Source organism: Hippocampus comes, unplaced genomic scaffold (genome assembly GCF_001891065.2).
Source record: "Hippocampus comes isolate QL1 unplaced genomic scaffold, H_comes_QL1_v1.1 scaffold276, whole genome shotgun sequence".
Taxonomy (NCBI): domain Eukaryota; kingdom Metazoa; phylum Chordata; class Actinopteri; order Syngnathiformes; family Syngnathidae; genus Hippocampus; species Hippocampus comes.
Window position 1 is genome coordinate 100040 of NW_017805074.1, and position 10754 is coordinate 110793.

The 10754-nt window shown below is 42.2% G+C and overlaps 2 protein-coding genes across 2 annotated transcripts in view; one reads left to right on the forward strand and one right to left on the reverse strand.

Moving 5' to 3' along the window:
* Nucleotides 1-1730: 1730 nt before the first annotated feature.
* Nucleotides 1731-7279, reverse strand: pdcd10a (programmed cell death 10a). The gene is made up of 8 exons (XM_019864947.1): nucleotides 7056-7279; nucleotides 5652-5813; nucleotides 5286-5339; nucleotides 5081-5198; nucleotides 4547-4673; nucleotides 3050-3128; nucleotides 2880-2962; nucleotides 1731-2476 (listed from the first exon to the last, which is right to left on the reverse strand). Exons 2-8 carry the CDS (start codon nucleotides 5727-5729, stop codon nucleotides 2395-2397), a joined length of 621 nt encoding a protein of 206 aa, XP_019720506.1. The 5' UTR covers nucleotides 5730-5813; nucleotides 7056-7279; the 3' UTR covers nucleotides 1731-2394.
* A 726-nt stretch (nucleotides 7280-8005) lies between these two features.
* Nucleotides 8006-10754, forward strand: part of serpini1 (serpin peptidase inhibitor, clade I (neuroserpin), member 1) — a 15606-nt gene continuing 12857 nt past the window's right edge. Inside the window, exon 1 of the mRNA XM_019864945.1 lies at nucleotides 8006-8117. The gene's annotated coding sequence lies outside the window, so the exon portion shown is untranslated. The remainder of the gene's footprint in view (nucleotides 8118-10754) is intronic.

The following is a 10754-nucleotide window of genomic DNA, read 5'->3' on the forward strand; positions in this document are numbered from 1 at the left end:
CCAACATGACCATAACCTGCCTAAATTCAATTCAATCAAGCGGCTTAAATCACCATATTTCAATGGAAGAGATGGGACACTAATTCAAACTTACCAAGTTGTTGAACATCGAAAAGTGACGTTTCTATGGTCCGTAATCTCTAAAGTTCTCTGGGAAGACCCACGGTTGCTTCTCAAATGTATTACAAATATTCAGCAGTGGCTTCGGCTTGAATCTTTGCATCCCGTGTGTGGAGTTTGATTCCAGGCAGACACAGTTGGAACCTAGCGACAAACAACACCAACAACCCAGGATGTGGCCCAAACACCCCCAAAGCGTTCACTGGGCAGGCAGTGGTCACACACACACACACACACACACACACACACACACACACACACACTTCTGTTCTTTTATACGGCCAACTTGCCAAAGACCCGTGCAAGTTTCCTGGCAACCAAGAGTTGCATTTGTTCGTCCTGGCCCTATCTTTTGGTTTCTAGACAATGCGTGCTCATTCACGGATTAGGCACTATAGAGAACGTTCAGAGCAACAGCAACACCCCAAATGTACTGTAGTTAGAACACAAAACTCAATCCCAACATTTTTTTTTTAACAACACTGATAATAGCACGAACTTGGGCTTCAGCAAGACTCTCATTCTCACACACAAACGCACACACACACACACACACATACATACACACACACAACTCAAGAGCTTTATTGGTGCCATTCAAATACCTGTGAGGGGTTTACTGCGGTCAAGACCAAGAACATTTCTTGGGATTTGGTCACGGGAAAAAAAAAACCCTATCTCCAAAACACCACTAGCGGCTCATTCAGCGCAGATATGATCTCTTCCCTCCTGCCTCAGTGACCACAAGCAGTTCCTGTGTGCGACTTAATGGCTTGGAATAACTTGAATTAGCCGATTACAGCGGCCGTCAACGGTGACAGGATCAGAAAATTAGGTCTCAGCAATTTCAATTAAAAAAAAAAAAAGTAAAAAAAAAAAAACCTTTCAAAATTAAAGCTATCACAATTGGATTACAGTGCTGCACAGAGGAGCCAGCGCACAGCTCAAAATAGCCCCGCGCAAATCCACCATGGAAAATCCACTATTATACAGGGAGAAGAATGAAGGTGCCGCAATGAGAGAAAAAAAAATCGTCCAGATCCTGCTACTGTACGGTGGAAGGAGAAAAGGAAGGGCAGCGGAGAAGAAGTGAAGGACTTTCATCGCACACAAAGATTTACTTTGGTAAATCTTTCCAACTCTTTGAACTCTTAATCGACAGTTTGAGGAACAGTTGTGCCTTGAAGGTTTGTGTGACTATTGTTAGTAAAGAAGGGTCCTAAAGAAATGATCTTAGCATCTTTTTATTCATACCTGGCTACAAGAGTGTGTGTCTTATTCATTATCAAATGTCTTATTTCCACGACTAAGCACCTTTTCCCACACGAGAGAGCGTGGAGTGAGTCTGTGCTCTGCTGAGTGACAGTCGCACCCCTGTCAGATAGAATTTGGAAGTACTACGGCAGCACTACTAAATAATAGAACTGGTATTTTGGTTGCCCCTCAAAATATACGTTAACACACAATTTTTGTAGAAGAGTAACGATATGGTCAGAAAAATAAAAGAAGCAACCTAACAGTGGCCGTAGATACTCGGCAACTGATTAAGATCGTATTTCACAACAACACAGAACCTCAAATTGGGAAGCAACAAACGGGGACGGCAAAGGTCAAAGTCAAGTCACTTTATTCACTGGGGGGAGGGAAAAAAAAAAAGTTGACTAAAGTGCTTATAAGGGAGATGAGCTCAAGAGTATTTTTAGCATGATTGGACAGTGAATAAATGAACAATGAAACAATAGAAAGCAGCGGGATCACAAATAACAATGCTGAGGAAGTCGACAAATAATTTGCTCGTTTCTCACACAGCGGTCAGAAATCAATCCAGTGTGCAGAATTTCCTACAAAAAGGCGACGAGAGAATTTCTCTTCCGGGCAATGAAAGTACAGCTTGGAGATTTTCGACGTAATTAATAGGAAATGTCTCTTGTGGTCAAAACCAGTTAGCGCGGCGCTATGAATAATACATGAAAGACAAGGCCGGGTAGTGTCCAGCAATTTTCTTACGTGGTAGGTGTGAGGGAATAACATCCAAGGGGATGTGTACTTGACTTTGTCGGCAAGAACGCAATTGAATACTTATTTTTCATGCCTTGTTCCTTCCAAGAAACCCATGAAAAGAAGAGCTGTATCTTCTCAAGGTCGCAGGAGGTACAAAAAAAACGCTAAGCAATGAAGTACAACAACAATAAAAGAGCAAAATAAAAATCACGTCATCAACAAGGTTTGCCCTCCCAATCCTCCGCTTTGTTGCGGCTGCGTCATCTCAGGCTTCTATGTCGCCATCTTGAAGGCCTCCAGTATCATGTTTATTTGGTGGGTGAGCCGGTTGGCACTGACAAACACGTTGAGCACTCTGCGAGCGAGCATGACAGAAAGACAAGGACACGCATGTCTGTCATCGTGCTGAGAAACCATGGCAACAATATTGATCCGGGAAACACTTTGATCTGCCTGGAAAGGGAGAATGTCGGGCTTCAGAGAAAACAAGCCGGCGTGAATCCGCTGGAAATGGGTCAAAGGAATTATTCAGGAAGGGCGGATTGAATAGAAAGCGAGACTCTGATCAAACGACAAGCATTTTGCGTGGCGGCGACAGCTTGTGTGTACGCGCTGACAAGCGCAGCTCTTAAATGACGGGAGTCACGCGGGGGGGGGGGCTCGGACTCAACGTGCGGGTGAGGCTCGGGGAGAACCAAAGAGAAAGAATTATTGTAAAAAGTCCTAACACAGCAAAGAGATATGAAGCAGCATCTTACTTTCCATCTTTGAAGAAGGTTTTGAGAGCGTCGCTGAAACTCTTGGAGTATTTCACAAAGTCTTTCTTCTGCTGTTCCAGCGCCTAAAACACGCAACCTTTTCAGCTCTGCTTGTTTCGAAGGCAGCGTCTGGGAAAAACCATCTTCCCCATCATTTCATCGATACTTACCTGTCTGTTTTGATACTGGTACCTCCTGAAGATGGTATTAACGATGTCTAGCAACTCTTTGATGGCACTGGCAATGTCTCTGGAGGAAAAACAAACATCCGGGTGTAAAGGAGCAACAAGAATACATTTGAAAATCTCTTTGTTCTCCAGCCAAAATTATTCCTCTTTCATCCACATCATGTTTGGTTTTCTTGCTTTTCGCCCCCCACAAACTTAGATTTTTTTTTTTTTTCCCCATCATATGATTTTTTTTTTAGCAATCATTTGCTTCAAATTGATTTTATTCATAAGTTCTTCACCGGGTAAGCGTATTGGCTAACACTTGTGTCACCTTGCACGACTGTGTCATAACACTTTCCGCAGTATGGCATAAAGCCATACTATGCACCCAGCATGTGAACTTCTTTTGTCATAAAAGAGTGCAGTAGTACTTGCAAAACATCCAATTCTATCCTGAAAGTCAAGTCAAATGAAATTCTTTCTTTGCAATTATATGTTCCATGCGCCTCTACGGATCTAAACATGGCATTCTGATCAATATTGCCTTGGTTGAATAGGAATTAAGTGGCAAGATCCATTCATTTTCATCACTTTTAGTAAGAGGCCCTTTTGCCTCTTGTTGTCGACTAAAAATGACACCACAGTTGCTCACAGCTCAGGTAATGACCAACGACGGCTCAGTTTGCAAAGGTCACATGACCAAACTCAGAAAACATGAGTTGTTTCTGCGCCGGTCAGTCAAAATCACTTCATCACGGGAAACCGGTCCCATAGTGCTGTGGACAACTGCTTTTCAATGCCCCCCCCCCCCCAAAAAAAAACAACGATAAATCTACGGTCAATATAACTTAAATTTGGGGCTAGATTGGATTCATTCTATTTCCATTCCTTTCAATGGGAAATCAGTTTGGTTTGTAAACATTTCACTGATCCACAAAAACTTACCTCATGTGTCTTTGTGCTCTTTCTGAAATGTACTCAGATGCTACAAATTGGCGCTTAAGTCCTGGGTGATAGGAACATCACACATTGGTACCAAAAGAAGTATGCTATAGTGAGACATCTGCAGAGGAGCTAAATTTAGCCTGAGTTGTTAGCGGAATAAGATCGGAGTGTCTTCGATGTATCTGCACGCATTTCAAAATCTTATCACCTGTAAGCCTGAAAGATGAGTTTGGTTCTAAACACTTTTTTTTGGGGGGGGGGGGAGTATTACTTGTGGTTCTTGCTAATCGTGGCGGGGCTTGGTTTCAATCCCCCGCAAATACCTGGAATTAGCACAATGTTAAATTTGTTGAAGGAAACGTGAACTGCCCTGCGATTGGCTGGCAACCAGTTCGGGGTGTCCCCGCCTACTACCCAAAGACAGCTTGGACAGGCTCCAGCACGCCCCGCGATCGTTGTGAGGATAAGCGGATCAGAAAATGGATGGATGAAACATTTGAACTTAGAGGAAAAAGATGTCTAGTTAATCACACAACCATTTATCGGTCTCACTTGATGGTCTGTAGGAACCCCACTCTGTCATTGATCTCATCAGGTATGGTGCTGAGGATGTGTTTAAGAGAATGGGACCTCTCATTCAACTCTTGGAACCCTGGCTCCTGCCTCTCAATTCGAAACTCTGACAAAACAGATAAGACCAAATCAGTTCCCTCAACTGTACAATATAAGAGCACACATTTAAGTTATGAGTAACGCCATGCAGAAAGCAGTGAAAATTGAATAGTGGATACAGGATTAACCGTACCCTGGAAAGACGAACAAAAAAAAGCTTTTGAATATGTTTAAAACAAACGAAGAGTGTGTATGCGAGGGTATTAATTGCTCAAATCAATCACTGCGCCGCACAAAGGACTGATTCACATGCAAGAAGGGACGGAAGTGGGAGAAGTTGATTTGTGGAGAAACAGCTCTCCCCAGTGGACGGTTTAAGTACTACTGCGCACGCACTCCAGCAGGCAACAAGCACGCTGAGCAAGAACTGTATTCTCTGATTGCGGTGTTAGTGATGCGCGCACTTTAGCTTACCTTTCACATCGGCAGCAGCCATGCGAAGTAGGCACTCATTATAATTGATTTTCAGGTTCTTTTTCTTAAGTAGTTTCAGCACAAAGTCTTCTGTCACGCCAGGGTTCTCCTCCTCTGCCTTGAGACGATCGTGAAGAGAAGCTTTTGAGCAAAAATGCCAATCAATCCCATAAATTATGAATATAGTAACATTTTTTGAAATTACCTTTATAAAGGCTGCACGCAATGTCTGTGCTGCTGACAGGTTGACTTTGTCCAACTGCAAGTCATCACAAACAACACACAAGGCAGATATCTTAGGAGGATTTTAAATCTCTTTCTAAAACACTCATTGATAAAAATAAAAAATTAAAAAAACGTTTTTTTTTCATAGTGGCAGTTGCATATTTAGGTTTTACACAGTTTTGTACCACTGCCTTTTTTTTTTAAATATTACTTGCAATTCATTGGACAATAAAGTTGTACTTGACTTGACTTGATTGTGTTTTTGAGTGCAGAGGAAGAAGCCATTTTGGAGAAGTTTCCTTATGTGTGGAATCAAACATGAAAAGGGCTTCTGACCCCCCCATACCTGGTCAAAGACAGGGTACATCACCGTGTACAGAGCCATGACTGAAGTGGTGCTGGCATCTTTCCTGAAGTCCTCCATGGTCGGCGTCGACCAATTAAGGGAACTTGGGGTACGTGCGTGGCCGGCAACGCCACTTTTGCTGTGCCCAACCCCTCCTGCAGACTTGACAGCATGTGAGGAGAACAAGATCCAAGTAAAATGAGGAATCAACATCAGGTGGGACATGATCGTTAAGTCGAACAAAATTCATATGTTATCAGACACTTTTTTAAAAGTAAAAAACATGCCACTTTTTGCTGGGGGGGAGGGTGTTATGTCTTTACATCTGAAGCATGAAATGTGGCAAAAAGGTCAAAACGTTCAAGGAACCAAAACGTTTGCAAGTCACTGTAAAGGAGCCACTGAGATATACAGTAGATCTAAATCAAGGTTTAGTTTCATTTTGACATATAGATTGCCATCCATCATCAGTGCAAAGATTGGGCCAACTCCCATTTCCATGATGGCTGCACACATGAAACCAGGCTTCACCTCCAGCAAAAACAATTCAGGAAAGGAGGTTCAGAGATTAACTGAAGACTTGGGAAGTAGGGCTTCAGCTTGGGTGCCAGTGCATCTTCTAAGTGAATGCTGTCATCATCTTTCGTGATATTTGGAATAAACTCTAATCTCCGGAAAAACAACATATTCGGAATAAGTAATCATTGCCTTATAACATCAGCAAGATATTAATGCATCCATAAATTTAAAAGTAATTCACGTGCAAAAATGACAAAATAATGACTGGTCAATGGTTCAACTTAACTGCAATTTTATGATGTGGGTTGTTTCGTTTTCCACAAGGGACACATTGTTACGGTTTGAGCAAATCGGATACGTTCTGTACATTGTGTGACTGTTCATCAAAGTACATAGCCTGAAACGTTTCACTTGGGTGGGGTTGCGGATAAAACGACACACCTCAAGTCGACTCACCTATCGTGACACATGATTTGGGAACAAAGCCAACGATTAAATCATACTGACAAATAATGATTACACATGATCTGGACAAAAAGATGTCTGATTGTTTGCTGAGGTAGTCATAAAAACCCGTTTCCATGGCTTATTTTTCGACTCACCTCTGCTTTGTCTATCCTGAAACGTACACTATGTGGCCATTTTCAAATAAGTATCAAACGCCCTTTCATGTTTAACACTTAGATAAGAAAGCCAAGAAGGCGGTTAATATCAACGGTGAATAACATTTGATCTACTGTCAAGAAATTAGCAGTTTAGCAGGTGATTCCAAGTCAGTATTCGGACGGCGTACGTACTACCAACTAGTCATAAGGAAACTTGACAGGAACCGGGAAGGTAAGACACGACTCAAAGTAGTGGAAGCTTTGACCAACTATAGCACACCTCCTTGCTGACTTCTGTGTTGGGAAGTTTGTTTCTTCGCAAATCTGTCGAGCTGGGGAGGGCGATGTCGGCTGCTGTGCTCGTCGAAAGTGCGACAGGTTGTAGTTCTCTCACTCGGTCTCTTCTTTTCTGTACGAAGGTATTTAACCGTCAACGGAACTACAAATCCCGAACAGCGTCTAAAAGCGGAAATGCTCTCACTGCTGCATTCAAGTGATAACACAGCAACGCAAAATACGCTTTCATTGAGTGGTTGATGGTAAAAACGAAAGCGAAATTCGTTAGCTTACGCTATTTACCAGCACAATTAAGTCAAGATACTTCCTTCTCCCCGCCCAACTGTTGCTGCCAGTCCGCCCAATGACTATTTGTATTGACGTTTTTAGACTCCGCTTTTGTTCTTATAACATATATAAAAACGTTCCTGATGGTTGTCTTCAACATCAAAAAATATAAACATCAAATATCGTATAAAATGAATGTGGAATTAAATACGTTTGCTAACCATACACAGATATATAAAATACGTCAATAACGCCTTCAGCGCTACATTTTGCGTCATTTTTTCCGCCATATTGCATGTGGTAAAGCTGAGACCATCCTGGTTCAAATAATGCCGTTGTGAGATGTACAACAGCGAAAGCCACTTCTCGTGGGATTACCTTTTACAGGTAAGGGTGAACAATTACTCTTTACTGTATTTTAATGGGAGGGTACTGAAAAAAATGTTACAATAGTCATCAATGCAAAGAAGCACCCCCCCCCAATTTCCTCCCCATTATTAATCATAATCCAGCACAATTCAAACAACACACTTTTCAATGAAACATGAAAAATACAAAAACTGAGCACACAACCAACATGTAGTTGAAATGAACCTGATCTTTCCTTCAATGTGATACTTTTCTTTGGCGTTCTTTGGACCAATGGGCGTGCAGGAAGGCGGGGCTTGCGACAGAGCAGCATGTAGACCGGTCTGCGGCGTCGGAGGAGAGGAAAGGAGAAGCGGAGGGCTTGCACAGTGCAGACCATCTCAGCCGTCCCAGTGAACGCTGTACATCGGTAAGAACAGTTTGGCACACCAATTAAAACACAATCTCACTAATGATGAAACCGGGCTATTTTTTTCGAATAAAAAAATCACTCGTATAATCTTGAGGAAGCTGCAGTTTCTATAATACTGTCTGAATGCGTAGTGATGCGACTGTGTTTCTGCTGTCATTATAGAATTGTGTGAAGGGGTTAATTTTATAGTGTTATCAAATGTAGAAGTTTGATAAAAGAGCAGGTCGAGACGAAGAAAATCACGTTTTTAAAATTCATTTTACATAGCCGTGTGCCTGATGATTGTTTGTTGTCGGTGACATGGCGTTTCGTTGTTACCGCGCTTTCCCGTTTTATGGTTAAATTTTGTCTTTGCATTCGTGAGCATTCGTGTGTTTAAATTACTTGGCAAAGAAGTTGTGTGTCAATTTAAGAAGCTGATTGGAATATCGTGGTCCTATCCTGTCCCCACCCCTCACACGCACTCACGCGCGCGCAGACGCTCACAAATACACACGCATGATATTTGTTAATGCTTTCTACAGGTCTAAATCTGACAAAAAAAGAGCTTTTTGTCCGAGTTAAACATTGAATTAAATAAATTACATTTCATTTAAAATGTATGTAACCTTGAACTGTGTGATGAAATTTGACATTAGATCCAGTGTTATTTATCCAATTCGATCAGTATCATAAAGGGATTAAAACATGTTGGACTTCTGTTATTTCATATTTTACACTGGAAATCCACCATGTCATATTTAGAATTGTTGTGCAGTGTCCACAAAATTCTCCTTGCATTCAAACCCGCCTACAATTTCAGTACTAATCTCACTTTCACGCATACAGCGGATTAAGATACGGTATGTCTAATCACTGTGTGTCAATCCCACACACATTGCAATCAATGTTAATCTCTTCTGATATGTTGCCTGCGCCCTTCTGACCTCTTTTACTGGATGTGTCTTATGCACATTGCCAATGTGTGTGTATCCATTTGTAACTATGTGTCCTAACCATTTCTTCCAAGCACTGCACTAATTGCATTTCAATAATTAAATGTCTTTCAAATCAGCCTTGCAAAACCAAAACAGACAAGCGATGCGGGGGGGGACAAACTTTAATCTACCGGTAGGTTTGTCTGCAAATACATTCATGCTTGCTGTTGCTGAATTTGCATCATGCTAAAAATGTGCAGCTCGGACACATGGGAATTTGCATGAAAAGAAACAATGGAATCCTAAACACGGCGGAGTAGAATTACTTTTTATGTTCGTTAAAATCATAAAACGAAGTAGCGTCACAGAGAGTTAAAAGAAAGAAGTCTATACATTGTGTTTTGGAGGGTTTACTTGGTGGACAAACTTTTTTTTTTAACTTACACGCTTTAATTTTGGAAGAGTATATCTTTTGACTGGAAACATTCAATGTTAACTGGGTCCTCCTCCTTAGATTCTTCTTCATCAGTTGATTGTTCCTCTTCAGCATGCATGATTCAGTCATCTACTTTCTATCTCATCATCATGCTCATCATCCACTCTCACTTCAGCGATATGCGCATTCTGGGTGGCACGCTGAGGCGTGTGGGTCTGCATCTTTGAGTGGATTACTTTCGACCTTTGAGGGTCCACTATAAACAGAGAGTTACAATGAACTATAGTTCATGGATGAGAAAATGTCATAGCCGCCATACTTACTGATTTTCATTTGAGTGTTTCCTATCTTAAACCGAGGACCCTCCCCAGTCTTCTTCTTCTTCTCGAAGTCACTAAGTATCAATTTAGTTATTTGTAGCATCATCACACTCCCCAGTGAGCTATTCAAAACACCCTCAATTGTTTCCTATCTTAAACCGCGGACCCTCCCCAGTCTTCTTCTTCTCGAGTCACTACGTATCAATTTAGCTATTTGTAGCATCTTCACACTCCCCAGTGAGCTATTCAAAACACCCTCAACATCACTGCTTCGCCTGAGCATCACATCATCACCCCCCCCCACACACACACACACACACACACACACTCGCACACACACAAACCTTTCCATGTGACCCCAACCGTGTTCCAGTCTCCCTAATGTTTGCCAGATTGGGAAATAACCTCGATTCTTTTCACTCTCACTGCTGATCTCAGACATCCGCCGAACCTGTTCCAGATCCAACCTCCAAACTGTGGTCTCATAAGTGAGCAGATGTGTGTGTGTGTGTGTGTGTGTGTGTGACCCTCCCCACTGTGGTCGCTCATGTGAGCAGATGTGTGTGTGTGTGTGTGTGTGTGTGTGTGTGTGTGTGTGTGTGTGTGTGTGTGTGTGTGTGTGTGTGTGTGTGTTCAAATACTGACATGTTGACTGACTTATGTGTTTGAGTCAGTTTACATGGGTTTTAAATTGGATGTCAGAAATAGAAAAAAATGTTTTTACAGTATGGTGGTGGAGTTTCACCGATAGTGGGTCACTGTATTCTATGTTTCAAACTGTTTACATGAGCGCCACTGATGCTGTCGCTTTGACACACGCAGATCCGGACTGGGCCAGCCTCAACCTCGGTGCCCTGATATGTATCGAGTGCTCGGGAATCCACAGGAACTTGGGCACCCACCTGTCCCGGGTGCGATCGCTGGACCTTGATGAGTGGCGGCGCGGACTCAACACAGAGAT

Bases quoted from the DNA above. Each gene is read 5' to 3' on its own strand.
- pdcd10a (XM_019864947.1), bottom strand. From the start codon at position 5,729: ATGGAGGACTTCAGGAAAGATGCCAGCACCACTTCAGTCATGGCTCTG. The intron at 3,129-4,546 runs GTGAGACCGATA...TTTTTCCTCCAG, and splicing joins GGGTTCCTACAGACCATCAA to AGACATTGCCAGTGCCATCA. The intron at 2,963-3,049 runs GTAAGTATCGAT...TGCGTGTTTTAG, and splicing joins ACCAGTATCAAAACAGACAG to GCGCTGGAACAGCAGAAGAA.